We start from the raw sequence: 18,760 nt of genomic DNA, 5'->3' as shown, positions 1-18,760 counted from the left end.
GTGTGTGCTCCAGTGTGTGTGGGTGTGTGTACGCGTGCATGAGTGCGTGTCCAACACACAGTCTATAAGGATTGCCAATTTAATGGACAGGACAGACTCTGATGGATGGGTCAAGTGGCAGCGTCACTCCCATCTGTTCTCAGTTACACCCTTGTGCTTAGGTAACACACACACACAAACACACACAGGTCCCAACCCCCCTCCACCCCCAGTGCCCTCGGCCTTCTGCCCCAGCCCAGAGTGCCTCTCTGTGGGGTGTCCCAAGCTCCTGCAGGCCTGGGCAGCGGCCGCTGCCACTCTCCATCCACGGATTTACGCTGCTACGTGCATAAAAACAGCCGGCAAATTAAAGAAACATGCATGCTATAACCAGCTCGGGTGTAACCAGTCTTGCCTACAAGGTCTTCAGTGTCAGAGCTTTATGTGTCTCCAAACATGTCCTCGTCTTGGCATCTATATCGACTATAATTAATGTCAAAGAAAGGAATTTAAATTTAGGCCGTAGAATATGTCAGCAGTCCTTGCCAACAAAAAGCCTCAAATATACTTTATACTGAATGTATCAAGATTTATACTCCAAGTAGCTTCTGAAGTGGACCGTATGCGAATCATTTCTTATAGAATAACTTCGTAGAAACAAGGGAATTAGGAAATCCAAGATAAATCATTCCAAAACCGAAACGCTCATGCCAGTATTGACCAGATGTCTACAGAGCAAACCGCCCAATTAGAAAAGGTGAAATACTTGGACCCCTTTTGAAAGTACCATTTACTCAGTTACTCACACGCACTCACACGGTTTGTTAAAACACACATACACACACACACATACTGTTTGCACCCATGCGCACGCACACACACACACACACACACACACACACACACACACACACACACACACACACACACACACACACACACACACACACACACACACACACACACACACACACTGAGCGCCATTGATCTACTCAGAGTTCAAGAGTGAGCAAACGCCTGCAGTCCAAAGACTACAAGTCCCAAGGCGATGTCTGTCTGTCACACCTTCAGTCACACAGGCTTAAATAGTCATCAACATCTGAGGACATTTTTACAGCTTTTTAACTGGCCCAAGCCCCTGCGCGTAAAACTTCAGAAAGACGGTGTGAGGACGGAGGAGAGTGGCTGGGGGAGGGGACAGGGGTGCCCCTCCCCGAACACCATCCTGGCACTCATCTGTTGTTATTCTGAGTTTAACAGACTTTGAACACAATAAATAACAGTAGATTTACAGAGTACTTTAATCCCATTTTTAAGCAGTTACATGGATTGAATGAACATGTATTTGCATTATACCAACATATTTGACTTTTAATGAGGTATTATGTTCAACTCATAAACATGCAGATAAATATGTTTTGATTGTACCAATATAAGATGGCCATATTCTAACATCTCCTTCATTAGTTTCTGTGTTAGTAACACAACGTTTGGTACCAGTTGCCTTTGTTATTAGACAATCAGCGAAACAATGGATTGGTTCAGAAATTATTGTCTGTTGCCGTCCCACAAGTCTAGGCATGCAGGTATCATCCAGACTGGCACAGACTTTACCAGACAGATCAAATGACGGGAAGTTTACACTTCTGTCCCCACCATTTAGTACAGCAAACCAGTTTGTACATGATTTGCATTTTTTCTTTTTATAAACTACCAGATTATTCTAGTCTCTCTGTTTGGAGTGTAGAGCATTGCTTTCTAAATCGCTATTGTGCATAGAGTAGTGCTGTGTTATGAAATCAGTGTTGTTCTACAACCTATGTCTCTGGACTCCCAACTGTGGGTTTTTAGTGGACTCATCAGCTGTGGGTTTTTAGTGGACTCATCAGCTGTGGGTTTTTAGTGGACTCATCAGCTGTGGGTTTTTAGTGGACTCATCAGCTGTTGGTTTTTAGTGGACTCATCAGCTGTGGGTTTTTAGTGGACTCATCAGCTGTGGGTTTTTAGTGGACTCATCAGCTGTGGGTTTTTAGTGGACTGTGTTTTATTAACACGTACCGTATAAAGGGGCGCCAATCCCAGGAATGACAGAAATTCCAAATGGAGCCGCGGCCCCGTCCGTGCTGCACCTGGGCACAGGAACAAGAGCAGGAGAGAAGGACATTTTGGCAGGAGAGAAGTCACATGGTAGACATGGAGCAAAACAGGAACTAAGTCGTACCGGACACACATTTGACTTTCAACCTCCCTGTGCGCCAACCCACTCAATACAAACATATATTACTAATATATTACCAACACTGCCAACCAACGGCCAATCAAAGCCTTCTGTGAGTTTGAAGCTGGGTCAGGTGGTGGGGATTTTACATGCAACGCGAGCCATCAGATTTACGAAGCCAGCGCAAGCTTCAAACAGGCATACACACTTTGACACCCCAGCCGGACACCCGGACGGAACAGCCACATGTGCATCTGAAGATCAAAGCACTAACCCTCCACCCCAACCCCCCCGCACACACACTCCTAATTCTCATGGTCCAGACTCCCTCCTCCTCACCACACCCCTCCCAAATCAACAGGTGGTAGAGTCCTTACTCCTCAGTTGTGATGGCAAAATGATCAGCACAAATAAACATGTTCACACACACTGAGGGAACAACACAGCAAGGCCCTGAAGAAAACTCCTCATGTTAGCAGCTGCCATTCCTTGGCAAGCCCTATCAGAGACTGTTGGGTTACTGGGTTTTCCCCAAAGGCTCGTTTCGCCCTTTCTTGTTGTTTTTATAAAAGCAGTAGGACAATTACCAGCTATCACATTACACTTAAGTAATGCAGTTTGCTTTTGCAATTTTGCAACTTGGCGAGCTTGTTTTCTACCTAATTAAGCCCAAAGTAGAGGGAAAGAGCCGTCTTCCTCCGTCGGCAGTTTTTTGGGGGCCAGTTGTTTTTGGCCAAAATAAATTATTTATGCCAGAATAGATCGACAAGATAAAATGCAAAATATTAGCATTGAATCGAGGGGGCAGAGTTTTTTTGTGTGAATTTTTCCAAAAGCATTACTTTTGTATTGCCTGGACAGAGGAGCTGCAGTTCCAAGCCAAGTCAAAGTGTTCAATCGCACCCTTTAAAGTAAAATGTTATGGGGATATTAAAGTTATGCGTTTTTATGTGTCAAGATAGTCTCAGATTGATCAGTGTAACGTGTAATAGTGATACTTGATAGCTTGCGGATGGAGAGGTTTATCTTCTACGTTTGTGTGTGTGTCTGTGTGCGGCTTCCCAAGGAAGACATGTCTGTTTTCCTTGTTGAGACGGGTTGAACCAAGGTGAGGTGAGGGAGATTTAGTCTTGTTTATGCTGATGAGCACACCAGAGGCAAAGTTTGGAACATGTTAGCCCTCTCTCTCTCCCTTTCACCGTTCTTCCCCTCTGCATGTCTTTCTCTCTTCTTCCTCTCCTCTCCTCTCCTCTCCTCTCCTCTCCTCTCCTCTCCTCTCCTCTCCTCTCCTCTCCTCTCCTCTCCTCTCTTCTACTCTCTGTCACCTTGTAAAGAACTCTTGTAAGAGAAGAGCTGACCAACAGGCCGGGTCTTGTATCCCAGCAGCTCTTTAAACAGAAGAAGACCCGTATTGCTCAAGGTGCGTTCGGACGGAAGGCGCATACCATAACAGCACATAAAAGGCCGGGGGGACGGGGACTCTCTCTGGGTGGCGTGTTGTCGTTGGTACGCAGCGGGTGCCAGGCAGATTTTTGGGAAGTGATGAAAGGGCAGAGTGGGTATCACACAAAAACAGGCACCAGCGTAGCACCTAAGAGACCGGACAAATGGAGGCTTTTCTTCCCTATCAACACACACACACACACATATGCACACACACATCTTTGCCAGGCAGTGTCAGGTCCGTAAACCTGGAGGTGACAGTAGCAGGGTAGCCCAATTGAGCAGAAGGAATCCCAGATCTGGAGTGTGAATGATAGAGGAAATAGACTAAAGGAACACTCAGTCCTGTTGCATCTGGAATACAGTTGGATACTTCAATGGCAGTTGATGATTAACTAGGATGTGTTGTGCTACAGAGCCTATTCATAAGAGGGTTCAAAATGCCATCTGATTTGAGTCGAGTCACAAATAAACCTTGAAAGTGACATTGAATATGTGTGACGAACCGTAGGCGACTTAAATGTTTCTCAATTGGCCACATCTAACCATCTCCTCTCTCTCTCTCTCTCTCTCTCTCTCTCTCTCTCTCTCTCTCTCTCTCTCTCTCTCTTTCTGTCTGTCTCGCTTTCTCTCTCTCTCTCTGTCTGTCTCTGTCTGTCTTCTCTGTCTGTCTCTGTCTGTCTCTGTCTGTCTCTGTCTGTCTCTTTCTCTGTCTGTCTCTGCACTCTGTCTGTCTCTGTCTGTCTCTGTCTGTCTCTGTCTGTCTCTGTCTGTCTCTCTGTCTGTCTGTCACTGTCTGTCTGTCTGTCTGTCTGTCTGTCTGTCTGTCTGTCTGTCTGTCTGTCCCTCGCTCTCACTCCCGCTCTCTCTATCGCTCTCTCTGTCTCTCTCTCTATCGCTCTCTCTGTCTCTCTCTCTGTCTTTGTCTGTCTTTCTCTGTTTCTCTCTCTCTGTCCCTCGCCCTCTCTCTCACTCTCTGTCTCACTCTCTGTCTCTCTCTGTCCCTCTCCCTCTCTCACCTCCTCCCCCTCTCCCTCCCTCCCTCTCTCCAGCCTGTGACTGCCACCCGGTGGGTGCGGCAGGTAAGACGTGTAACCAGACGACGGGCCAGTGCCCATGTAAGGACGGCGTGACGGGCATCACCTGCAACCGCTGTGCAAAGGGCTACCAACAGAGCCGCTCACCTGTGGCCCCCTGCATCAGTAAGTAGATCACAGATACACACACACAGGGCCGCTCAACTCACCCTTGCATCAGTGAGAATAACACACACACACGCACACACACACACACACACACACACACACACACACACACACACACACACACACACACACACACACACACATTGACATGCATTTAACAGAAGCACATATTTACTTGTCACGAGGGGAAGGCAGTGTACTGTTTTTGCTATCAGTAGCCACATCGAGCCTGTGGGAATCGAGCCTGCACACACACATACATATGCACATACACACGCACACACACACACACACACACACACACACACACACACACACACACACACACACACACACACACACACACACACACACACACACACACACACACACACTGTGTGTTGCTGTGGTCCTGGCCAGTAATCTATCCACCAGCACTGACGTCTGTGGGTGCACCAGAGCGTGACCAAGGCAAGGCCTCCTTTGTGCTGAAGGCCCCAGTGGTGGCACACACACACACACTCAACCTCCTTGTCCACCTCAACTCCGGGCTCTGTTTGTATCTGTGTTGTCATTCCCACTCCAAGGACAAGGGGTTGGTTTCATTCCCCCCCCCCCCCCCATCAGGGTTTTACCAGAATGCCCACGCTAGTCTCTGCCACCACATCAAGGCTTTACACTAAACCAACCACACAGGGAAACCATAACATACCCATGTAACATAATGGATACCATTACCATGTAACCTACTGGATACCATTACCATGTAACATAATGGATACCATTACCATGTAACATACTGGATACCATTACCATGTAACATACTGGATACCATTACCATGTAACATACTGGATACCATTGCCATGTAACATACTGGATACCATTGCCATGTAACATACTGGATACCATTACCATGTAACATACTGGATACCATTACCATGTAACATACTGGATACCATTACCATGTTACATACTGGATACCATTACCATGTTACATACTGGATACCATTACCATGTAACATACTGAATACCATTACCATGTAACATACTGGATACCATTACCATGTAACATACTGGATACCATTACCATGTAACATACTGGATACCATTACCATGTTACATACTGGATACCATTACCATGTAACATACTGGATACCATTACCATGTAACATACTGGATACCATTACCATGTAACATAATGGATACCATTACCATGTAACATACTGGATACCATTACCATGTTACATACTGGATACCATTACCATGTTACATAATGGAATACAATTACCATGTTACATAATGGAATACCATTACCATGTAACATACTGGATACCATTACCATGTAACATAATGGATACCATTACCATGTAACATACTGGATACCATTACCATGTAACATAATGGATACCATTACCATGTAACATACTGGATACCATTACCATGTTACATACTGGATACCATTGCATTGTAACATACTGCAATACCATTACCATGTTACATAATGGAATACCATTACCATGTTACATACTGGATACCATTACCATGCTACATAATGGAATACCATTACCATGTAACATACTGGATACCATTACCATGTAACATACTAGATACCATTACCATGTAACATAATGGATACCATTACCATGTAACATACTGGATACCATTACCATGTAACATACTGGATACCATTACCATGCTACATAATGGAATACCATTACCATGTAACATACTGGATACCATTACCATGTAACATACTGGATACCATTACCATGTAACATAATGGATACCATTACCATGTTACATACTGGATACCATTACCATGTAACATACTGGAATACCATTACCATGTTACATACTGGATACCATTGCATTGTAACATACTGCAATACCATTACCATGTTACATAATGGAATACCATTACCATGTTACATACTGGAATACCATTACCATGTAACATAATGGATACCATTACCATGTTACAAACTGGAATACCATTACCATGTTACAAACTGGAATACCATTACCATGTAACCTAATGGATACCATTACCATGTTACATACTGGAATACCATTACCATGTAACCTAATGGATACCATTACCATGTTACAAACTGGAATACCATTACCATGTAACCTAATGGATACCATTACCATGTTACAAACTGGAATACCATTACCATGTAACCTAATGGATACAATTACCATGTAACATACTGGATACCATTACCATGTTACATACTGGATACCATTACCATGTAACATAATGGATACCATTACCATGTAACATACTGGATACCATTACCATGTAACCTAATGGATACGATTACCATGTTACAAACTGGAATAACATTACCGTGTTACATAATGGATAATTACCATGTAACATACTGGATACCATTACCAGAACATACAGGTACCATTACCATGTAACATAATGGATACATCCTGTAACATACTGGATACCATTACCATGTAACATACTGGATACCATTACCATGTAACATAATGGATACCATTACCATGTAACATACTGGATACCATTACCATGTAACATAATACCATTACTGTAACATAATGGATACTATTACCATAACATACTGGATACCATTACCATGTAACATACTGTTCATAACATTACCATGTAACATAATGGATACTATTACCATGTAACATACTGTTACCATTAACATGTAACATACTGTTCATTACCATGTAACCTAATGGATAACATTACACATGTTACATAATGGAATACCATTACCATGTAACATACTGGATACCATTACCGTGTTCATAACACAAACTGTTCATACACGCACTGTTCATAACACACACTGTCCATAACAACATCCTGTTCATATTTCTATTTCTATGGACACAAGCACTGTTCATAACACACACTGTTCATAACACGCACTGTTCATAACACGCACTGTTCATAACACGCACTGTTCATAACACGCACTGTTCATAACTGTTCATAACACACACTGTTCATAACACGCACTGTTCATAACACGCACTGTTCATAACACACACTGTTCATAACACGCACTGTTCATAACACGCACTGTTCATAACACGCACTGTTCATAACACACACTGTTCATAACACGCACTGTTCATAACACGCACTGTTCATAACACACACTGTTCATAACACACACTGTTCATAACACACACTGTTCATAACACGCACTGTTCATAACACGCACTGTTCATAACACGCACTGTTCATAACACGCACTGTTCATAACAAGCACTGTTCATAACACGCACTGTTCATAACACGCACTGTTCATAACACGCACTGTTCATAACACGCACTGTTCATAACACGCACTGTTCATAACAGAAACTGTTCACACCCCTCTTGTTGGCGGAGATACAATTTAGCAGTTTTAGAGCTTATTTCTTGCAATTCTACACATTTCGTCATGGGGTGTAGAGAACATTTTACAGTTTTTAAGCTCCTTTCTGTGCAATTCTATACATTTTGCCATGTCTAATGTGCATTCATGTGATATTTGACTGACTCAAACATTACAACAGAATGTATGGTCTAAAAAACGTTAGCTGACATGGGCTAGTTGATCTGGACATTTCTGACACATTATAGCTCTCTAAGGTATGCAAAGACTGGTTTGACAAGAGGAAAACTGTTGATGCATTACCCAATTTCAAAATTACACCTTGTGCATTCTACTATTACACCTTTCAAGAGTAAGTTGAATGCCGGACTGAGTTCCCCCGCTGCCGACTCCTAGCCCCCACAGTTTGGGAACCACTGCATACGAGAGAAACCAGCTCCAACAAGGGGTTTACAACCACACATGTAACATGGCAGGTACAGCTGCTTCATTCCTGGTCTCATTTCTATAGCCAGGTAATGTTCAGTCATGTTCCCTGGGATGTCACAAGCTAGCTATCCCATTAGTGGGTTTACATTAGTTTGAAAGCTAATTATGATAGATAACTCAGGTACACACTGCAGCACTCGGTTAGCATGAGGTAAGCTAGCCCATTCATAAATCCACCATTGCCTGTGTTCGATTAGAAAGTCTGAGTTTTCAATGCCTTCAGCCGCCATTGTTTAAAAAAAAAAATGAAGAAAAATTAGACAGTAACCCCAGCAACATTTGCTCACGATTTGGGCAGGTTGTAAAAGAGAATATGTTCTCAGGTAACCTGCCCTGGTAAAACAAAAGTAGGGACAGAAGTTCCTAGCTGGCACCAGTCCCGCAGATGAAGGCAGGTCATGGTGGTCTGGTCTGGGGTAGATTAGTGCCACCCTGAGACCCCAGTACCTGATTACCGTTCAGGATTTAGCACCGTCACATGCCAGTACAGTGTGTGTGTGTGTGTGTGTGTGTGCGTGCTCTGTGAGTGTGTGTGTGTATGAATTAGATCACTGGTCCACCGCCTGTGGGCAGGAGGAATAGAGGGCAGCTTGCCATCGTGCTGTGCCATGTGGTTTGGCACAACTCTCTCACACACACACCAGGCTTGTGTAACCCTGAACCAACCACACCAAACTATGGTGTACCACGCCAAGCCATGCCGTACCCTACCCCGCTATGCCACGTCGTGCCACATGGTGCCATGTTGTTGGTCTCACATTGGTGTTACAGAGCAGATGGCGGAGGGCAAAAAGGAGAAAACAATAGCGGTCGCGGCCGACACAACCAATCAGATACTTTCTGAAAGACACCCAGTGATGAGAAAGAGAGTTTCTTGGCCTCAGTGTGTGTGTCAGCGCGTGTGTGTATGCATATGCATGCCATCTGAGGTTTCCCCTGTGAGCCAGAGAGCATCTCTTCCCAAAATGCCCTCCATTTGATTGGTACTATCATTCCTCCCCGGTCAAGCCCTTCTGCCCTCTAACACAGTACGACACAAAGACCAGGCGTGCTAACAGCCAATTAGTATGATAACACTGCCCCTCATCTGAATATCCCTTTATCATCTCAATATCCACTCTCAACCCTCCACCTTCAGAGGAGTGGCCCACAGCTTGGCGTGCCTTTCACCAGCTGCTCTCCTTTCCTCTCGGCCTTTACCAAGCAGTCCAAAGCTCAATGCCCTATTTGTTGTTCTTGGTAGGGGTGTCCATAATTTCGAAGCAAGCCAACTGTCACTTGCCTCTCAAAAACGCTCTTTCCAGGAAGCTCCTTGTCTGTTTGTTTGACTCCAACCCGGTCCTCCTCCCTCTAACTCCCCAGTCGAAAGGCAAATCCCTCTGGGTGCACGCTAACGATGCTAAGCCAGCATCCCAATCATCCTGTTGTTGTTACCATTGAGGCAGTGGATTTGTTGTTAGCATTCAAATTTCATCGCTTTGCATTAGCATTTGTATTGAAAAGGGGGCCTTCGTTGTGGGGGGAATTCTTTAAGAATTTAATTATTTTGGCTTTGGTGGAGACTGGCGAGGGGTTCTGGTTGAGCTAACCAGGCGTATTGAGGGAGTTTGCATCTGTTGGAAGGTGGCTCTCCCCATGTCCCTGTTTGAATGCATTGATCTCTTACACCATGGTGGTGCTGTTTTCAGAGGAAGAGAGTTTGGCTCAGACAAAGTATGCTTCTAGTGTGTGTGTGTGTGTGTGTGTGTGTGTGTGTGTGTGTGTGTGCCAATATCAGTATCTTTATCACTGTGTTTAGGTTGATGTTTCCACCCTACACCCTTCCTCTCATTCTACCTACGTCAAATAACTGTGATTTAATTCAGGCATACTTTATTGGCTTGACCACAGTTGCAAAGAGTAGGCATATGGCCAGCAATTACACCATGTCTACATAAAATGTATAAATTGTTTCCATAAAACTCTAGTTAAAACTCTGTGTGTGTGTGTGTGTTTTCAGAGATCCCAGTGGTGAACCCTACAGCCATGGTCAGCAGCAGCACAGAGGAACCGGCAGGTTAGTCACTCCCCCACCCTACATCCCACACCTGACACCTGTGTAACATTTAAAAAAACACAACCTTTTTTATATTTCTGGCCTCCATTTCTAAACTGGGTTAATAAATATTCATGGAGGGGGTGGGCCTCTCTTTTGATATTCCGTGAAGAAACGACTGCTCTGGATCCAAGTGAGATTTTCCATTGTCTTAAAACCTGCATTCTTGGCACAACGTCTGCCTGCTAGCCTTTAGCGAGTTAGCTTTGCTCCGCTGTGCTTGAAGTCCGACTCCAGCCGAACACAAAGCCAACGGAAAGGCTGCAACAGAAGTGATTAGTTGCAGTTTGCTACCCCGGGGAAACTTCGACGGGGAACTTTCAGGCGTGAAAAGAGTGTTGGCGACCGTCGTTTTGGGGGAGAACGTTTTCCGCCTCTGACTCCTGGCAGTCCTCACTCCATCCAGGCTCTCTCCAGTCAATTATTCCCCTCCCGTTATTTAACGCCTTCGCCTCCCCGGGGGAATTGTGGCCCGGTGTTGATTTGGAAACGGTGATTCATCACAGGCTTTAACTCAACGCCGTGGCGACCACAGACGTACCTCCCACAACGTCAGGACCCCCTCCTTAGCTTTCACAGTTGATTCGGCTGAGACACGGCCCTCTCTGGAAGGCCCAGGCCAGAAGAGATGTTCTGTAAGGCCTGGGACTTCTCACACTGCAGGGGATGCATGCACACTAGCCAAAGGGGGACAAATGAGTTGAGCGGGAGTGCTTGATGTAGAATTTGCTATATATCTAAAGATCTAGGATCAGATCCTATCCCCAATCCTAACCTTAACCATTAGGCGGATGGATTTAAAAAAAAATCCTGTATCAGTACTAAGGAGTAACATGTACCTACTGCAAAGGGAGAGTTTGTGGGAGGAAGGAATTTAGACTGGTGACCTTTGATAGCTAGCCAAAGACCGACTGGGTCTCAACTTGAAGGAATTGCAATATGTCTAGTTCGGATGTGAAAGTTGTGGTGTCACCTTATTAGTTTTTCTAGCGGCTCACACTACCATCAACTGCCAGACCACGGCTAACCTAGCCCACTGATAGGTCTAACAGCTCCGCCTTGCCCTCTGATAGGCTAGGTGGAATTTTCCCCACATTGCTTACACCAACTTAGTCTCTGCTTGGGCTTGTAACCCTCACATACACAGTACACTCCTTTGTGTGTTTCTGCATCCCTGGGAAAGGGCTTTTCCACTGTGAAAAACAAATAAGAGCAGTTCTTTATCGTTAATTCATCCCCACACAAGTGTACAACATACAGGATCATTTTCTCATCCATCTCTCCTTTAACCCACACCACATATACCAACCAACCTCTCCTCCTCCTTAGGGCACTCAGGTACCCAAAAACCTGAAAATGTGTGTGTGTGTGTGCGTGCGTGCGGGCAGGGGGCGGTGGACGCAATTTGTCATTGTCACGGCACTGTGAAAAGGGACGGGGGAACAAGGGTAACCGGAGCCTCAGAGTCGATTGTGTGTGTTTTCAGCCGTGGCTCTTCTGGGTCAATGGGCGATTCATGGGGTCTTTTCCAGGTGAATGCCCATCAGTAAGTGACTCTTCATGGGGAAACACACACCACTGATACCAAGGGCTGCACGGCTTGCCACTGTACCAGGGTACCATGCAGACACACACACACGCAACACACACACACACACACACAGACACATATACATACACACAAATACTGTATATACACACACACATACTAATGTACAAATATATAAACATATAAACATACACACACGTACACTCACACACAAACACATGCATTTATACACACACACACACACACACACACACACACAAACACATGTATATGTACACAATAAAAAACAAACACTTTGGAGCCCAAGATCCTATGGGCAAAAGCTAGGGAGCAGGATTAACTCTCCTTTTCTACTTGACTGTCTGGTTGAACTGCTCTAGCATATCACTCAGTCTGTTTTCTCTTCACTCCTGTAGATGGACATTCAACAGATTTATTCAGCTCTCCCCATGACTGATTCAGTGTGGCCTACTTCATCAATTCATTCATTGCGCCCTCTCCCTAACCCACACACATTCACACACCCACGCACGTACACCAAATCCTCTCTCTCTCTCTCTCTCTCTCTCTCTCTCTCTCTCTCTCTCTCTCTCTCTCTCTCTCTCTCTCTCACCACAGAGAAACATGCACAAACACACACGTTAACCCAGGTATGTTTAACTGAGGTTTATTGAAAGCTGCTGTGAGTGAGAGGTAAAGGAACTAGGCAGCTGCTCTGGCCTCTCTCTCCGCTTGTCGCTAATAAAAGCTCCATCACTCTAATATACGGGCCAAGCCTCCCTGACATTTTTACTGGTTCCTCGGCCCCCTCTCTCTCTTTCTCCTCTTCCTGCCCTCGCCTGCTCCGGCTCTCTCCTCTCTCCTCGCAACACGGCTCCCTCCTCGCATGCGACCGACCCTGAAACCGTTTTTTGGGGGGCCATATTCCTGTGAGCGATCACTTTTATTTTGTTTGTTTTGGAGGACTTCTGAATGACTTTACTTTGAAGGAAACTAGAGAGACTGAGTCCAGGGAGACCGCATATTCCAGGACTCACGTCTTTGTGATTTCACGCTAGCGGCAAATGAAACCCGGTGTCTTCGGGACCTTTGCGCGTGTCCCCTTCAAAAGCCAGAGTAAAATTCAATCGGATACCAGGCTCTCTGGCATGTTAACTAGAAAACAAGACTGGTCAGCAACTCTGTCCCTCAGTGACCTTTTAAACCAGCGCTATATGGAAGTATCCAACCCAAAAAGGTTTTATAAACCCAAAATAAGTACAGTAAAGAAGTGGTTTAATGAACATGTTTGATCCTTTGTCCCATCCTCACAACTCCCACTGCAGTGACATTAAAGCCAATTGGCCATTTTAATAGTGAGTGCCCTGTCATAGCTTAGGGAGAGGTTCTACCACAGAAGCTTACATTGGGTTGTCCCACAGCACCACTGGGTGTTACGTTGTGGTTTGGCTGGCCCACATTATTGACTACTTTGTGTCCAGTCATGTGTGTTTTCTCATGTCCTATATGGATCTGTAAGGGATCAATTCAACCAGACCTGTATTGCGGTATGTACAGTCGGTTGTTTACTGCAAATGTTTTTTTCAACCGCTCTAGTTCACGCACCTATGACCTAACACCCACCAGTCAAAAAAGCACATCGACCACATGGCAGCTTCATCCTCCTCCATACGTACAGCAGTCAGCTGTGTGGTCTCTCTCTGGCCGTAGTCTCGCAGCCATGAGGCTGCTGTGGGCTACTCACAGCCATCCAGCCATGACCACTTCCACTGCGCTCTGTCTTTTCTCAGAGTCCCCCAAAACGCAGGCAGACATGTCAAATGGAACACTTTTCCCCCTCTGTAATATTCCACCCACCCACGACTCCCCCAGCGGTTATTGCAGGGGCTTACGTGTGATTTGTATAAGGTCGTATATTACTCCAGCAAATCCGACCAAACCTAACATTTCCTCTATCCAGCCGCCTGTCTCAGAGTCCTGGCACTCGTGCTGTGTGTGTGTATATATATATATATATATATATATATATATATATATATATATATGTGTGTGTGTGTGTGTGCATACCTGTGTGTTTGCATGTAGGTGTGTGCATGCATGCGTGTGTGTATGCGTGCATGCATGTTTGTGTCTATTTTGTGTGTGTGTGTGTAACACAGTGTGTAAACGTCTCAAGTGTGTAATTATTCCTAGAATGTAACCATGTCATCATGTTCACTTTATCATCTCAAATGTGTAGCTGCTGTGTGCGGTTACGTGTGTAATTCTCCTAAGTGTGGATCTGTCCTGTTATGTGTGTAATTGTCCCAAGTGTGTAATTCCCAGCAAGTTGGACTCCAAATGTAAGACTGCCTAGTGTGCAGGTAGCCAGTGTTTTGGAAAAGGGAAAACCCCGCACACATGTAATTGTGGTGCATCAACTAAAAATGTATCCGGTGTTTAAAATGTGTTTTTCTTTTTCAGCAGATTGTGAATCCTATTGCAAACCAGTAAAAGGGAATCTGAAGATCAACATGAAGAAATACTGCAAGAAAGACTATGGTGAGCGATTGAACAACTGAATGTATCCAATTTATTTATCACGCATGAAAAAAGTAGTACCCGTACTAGAACAGTGAATTATAACAGTAAATTGCCAGCCCATCAGCCCGAAACATGATTGTTAGTAGCTATAAGGTATTATATGTTATTATACTATATGTTACTGGCTTTTTTTGCTAAATAGTATTTTCAGTTAGTTTACAGTTGTGTTAGGACTGTACCTGCATAAATTGTAATGGTTGGTTTGTCTGTGTGCCATATCAGCGGTGCAAGTCAACGTGCTAGACATGGAGACGGTGGGCGACTGGGCCAAGTTCTCGGTCAACGTGGTCTCGGTCTACAAGAGCCGCGGCGAGCCACTCAAACGGGGCGACAACGTGCTATGGATCCATATGAAGGACCTGGCCTGCAAGTGTCCCAAAATCCAGATGAGCAAGCGCTTCCTGGTGATGGGCACCAGCGAGACTGGGCCGGGGGGCCCTGGGGCCGGGGGGCCCGGGGCTGGACCAGGGGCTGCTGGGGCTGCTGCAGGAGCAGAGCGCGTAGGGCTCCTGGCCGATAAGAACAGCCTGGTCATCCAGTGGAGAGACGTTTGGACGCGGCGCCTCCGGAAGTTCCAGCGCAAAGAGAAGAAGGGCAAGTGCAGCAAAGCATGATGGGGGAGAGAGCAGCGCATCCTCAGCCAACCCTCCCATGACCCCACCCCTACTTCTACCTCCCCACGACCCCTTCCTAGCTCTCGGCTAGTTCGCAGGATAGAACACGACCCCCCTAACCCCCTAAAAACCCTGACCCCCCCCAAAAAAAAAAAAACGGGGTACACTGCACATTACAGAGACTGCATGTATACTGCCTGTTTAAGGACCACTTTGTGTATATTGTATAATTATTTCCTTTTTATTTTCTGTTTTAATCATGGGACTGTGACTGTCTTTTTTCTATTGGTCTGCCTTAAAAAGGGACCATTAAAAAGGGTACGAAGTGTAGACGAGCGGATACCATTCCCTTTCTCGACAACGACAGCGAAAATGTCCACACTCCCCCACACCCCTGCCCTCTCCCATTCCCCCTCCCCATTCAGACTGCTTCAGTCCCTCCCTCCTGCCACCATGTTTAGTGTTTTGAAGCTATCAAAGCTCACATTTCCCATTCTATTACCAGGAGTATCCATGGAGCTCAGATAATCAGAGAGAGAAACAGATTTTTTAGTGTTGTAGCAAAGTGCCCCATGCAGGGGAGAAGACAAACTGCACAACCTCAGTTCGTCTGCCTCCTCCACCCACTGTTTCACTGTCTCTAAACCCCCACCTTTCTCTACGCAACTGAGATTACTGGCCTAGAGCGGCCATTTTGTCTTGTACTCCTATTCCGTAGGTAAGATATCTGTAGACATGAACTCTCTGCAGTAGTATCTCTGGACCAGAACCCACAACGGCTGCATCCTCATCCTCAGAGGATCCTTCTAACCACAACAAAGGATGTCCCCACAGGGGCCTTCTCCAATGCAAAACCTCACTTCTACCACCACTGCCATTACAATATATATACAACTTCAGACTGTGGCATCTGCTACTCTAGTCTAGACTATACAGCTGTTGACAGTGACCCCACCGCTCACTCACTGGTTCTACTGCTCCAGTCATAGACAGACCGTGGCACTGTTTGGACACTGGCAAACACTAAACCCGAATAATGTTTCTCTTTTATTCTATGTTCATGTACTTCTGCTCTCAGATTCCTATACTTCTACAGACCCCACTGTCTCACTATCTAAGTGAAGACCCCCCCACACAAGCCTTCTCACCACGAGCAGGAAATGGAATCATGCATTACTATCTGACTCATGTGAAGAAAAAGAATATTGAGCGGGACTCCAGCAGAGTGGACAGTAGCCAGCTTCAGAACAGAACAATGCCCTTGATACTAGGGAAACTTTTGGGGGGATATTTTGCGTCATGTCTTCCACTGTTTGTTGATAGAAGGTCCTGCGGGTGTCATTGTGTGACCGAAATCGTTTGTTGGTTCTATTATTTCTCTTGTCTTTTAAATGTTTGCCACTTTCGACAAAGTGTCCAATGACGGGCTAGTGATCGCTTGCCGAAAGAAGAGCTCAAAATAAAGAGTGCCATTTCACGAAGAACAGACAAAGGTTGGATTAAGCTCTACCTTTTCAACTGTAGTTTATTGACAAACTGAAAGAGTCCGGAACGTTCTAGGCTACATACACACTGCCTGATTGTATTATGATGCGATAGTCTACTTCAATCCTCATGTCTTTGTATGTTTGCATGTTTGTGGTTTGGCTGGTCCGTCCGATGCGAAGCGAAAAATTTACAGTAAGCAGAGCATGGAATTAACAAATGTTAACATCACAAATCCAGAGGAAACCTCCTTAGTCATCTCCCCTCGTTGGCCTTGCCGACATTTCCCTCTCTTCGTTGGCCAATAATGCATCAGCCTGTTTCTAAATTGAATCAAGAAAATGAGAAAATCAGGACAAAAACGAAACCACAAGGGAGCGTATGTTTGCTCTCAAAGTTACTGTTTTGTCTTTGTCCTTAGTTCATTTTAGAAGCGTATTACGATTGATTTCAAAAATAGAACAATGTAAACACATTGTGAAGGGGTAATGCTAGCTAACTGTTAGCATGCTGACAGTAATGTCACGCTAGCGGTTGGTTGGCTGCAGTGCTATGTTTGATTTGTCACATTTCCAAGCCCCTCAGAAGAGTGTCTCTCCCTCTCTTGTCAGGCCCCAGTTCTTTTCTGTTCTGCAACATGTGTGTTTCTGTTCTGCAACATGTGTGTTTCTGTGTATTAGATACACTGCATGTCCAAAAGTATGTGGACACTAATTTGAAGGGGCGACCACATACTTTTGTATATGTAGTGTACGTGACAGTAGTGGGACAAAGGCAGCCAGCCACAGTCCTTCAGTGGTGAAGGTCTTGTTTTCATTTGCTGAAAGAATGTATATAAATGAGAAAATGTCAAATGTAAAAACCGCTTAAAGACACATGGTATGATTGTACTTACTTATGAGATTATGTCGTTAAAGCTGAGAATGTATACCGAGCGTTGTCATTCTAAAAAAAAGAAACGCTGAATGGATTTAGAAGTTGTTCACAATGAAGGTCTGTCTGGTTAGATTGTAGGTTTTATGTGTAACAGTTGTGGGTCCTCCCTCATATGCGTCAATGTTTGCATCATACAGTATTCATTCAACATGTCGCGTAGCACAGTGCTCTGAAAACCAATCCAAAACCAATCCATGACCAAAGTGAACTAGGTTGTTTTCCATACATTTTGGTGTAATATGTAACGTTATTTCTTAGAACAGCAAAGAGGTCAGACGGAACCACTAACATTTCCGAGTAAAAGTAGCGTTTCCTTAGAGGAATTCCCAGAGATGGAATTTCACAAAAATGCAGAACCAAATCGTCTGATTATTTATGTATTTGCGTCCATGACGAGCTGTCAAACAGGTGGTCTTACAGTAGCCACCATTTCTTGGCCTGGTATGTGGGGAAAGCATGGGCAGGTTTGATGGATGTCCAAGTTCCGTGTCCAGAACCAACCCGCTTCCACACAGGGTTATACTGCACTGTCTACAGTGCCGAGTAGCTCAAGTGTGAACCTCAACACTTCATAATACTGTATAGCCTGGTCCCAGATCTGTTTGTGCTGTCTTGGCAACTCCTACAACTCCTATGGTAATTTTCCAGAGGAGTTGGCCAGACACCACAAACAGATCTGGGACCAGGCTATGAATAATATCCAGCAAGACAAAAAAATCACTATAATTTTTCTCCCTTTACCTCAGTCTCTATTTTCTTCCTCTTTTATCTGTGCCACCCTGAATATTGGACTACAGATAACAAGCTTTACTA

The 18,760-nt window shown here is 44.9% G+C and overlaps 1 protein-coding gene across 2 annotated transcripts in view; it reads left to right on the top strand.

Moving 5' to 3' along the window:
* Positions 1-17,656, top strand: part of ntn2 (netrin 2) — a 57,068-nt gene extending 39,412 nt beyond the window's left edge. Inside the window, exons 4-7 of one of the 2 annotated variants that reach the window (XM_064923815.1) lie at positions 4,693-4,842; positions 10,685-10,741; positions 14,796-14,870; positions 15,135-17,656. In XM_064923815.1, coding sequence (XP_064779887.1) covers positions 4,693-4,842; positions 10,685-10,741; positions 14,796-14,870; positions 15,135-15,526 — 674 coding nt within the window. In that variant the 3' untranslated portion in view covers positions 15,527-17,656. Of the gene's footprint in view, positions 1-4,692; positions 4,843-10,684; positions 10,742-14,792; positions 14,871-15,134 lie in introns of both variants that reach the window. The other variant, XM_064923814.1, reaches the window with a different exon arrangement.
* The last annotated feature ends 1,104 nt before the right edge of the window (positions 17,657-18,760 follow it).

Source organism: Oncorhynchus masou, chromosome 18 (assembly GCF_036934945.1).
Source record: "Oncorhynchus masou masou isolate Uvic2021 chromosome 18, UVic_Omas_1.1, whole genome shotgun sequence".
Taxonomy (NCBI): Eukaryota; Metazoa; Chordata; class Actinopteri; order Salmoniformes; family Salmonidae; genus Oncorhynchus; species Oncorhynchus masou.
The sequence above is the reverse complement of the archived record's forward strand: the minus strand, read 5'-3'. Positions and strand labels throughout refer to the sequence as shown.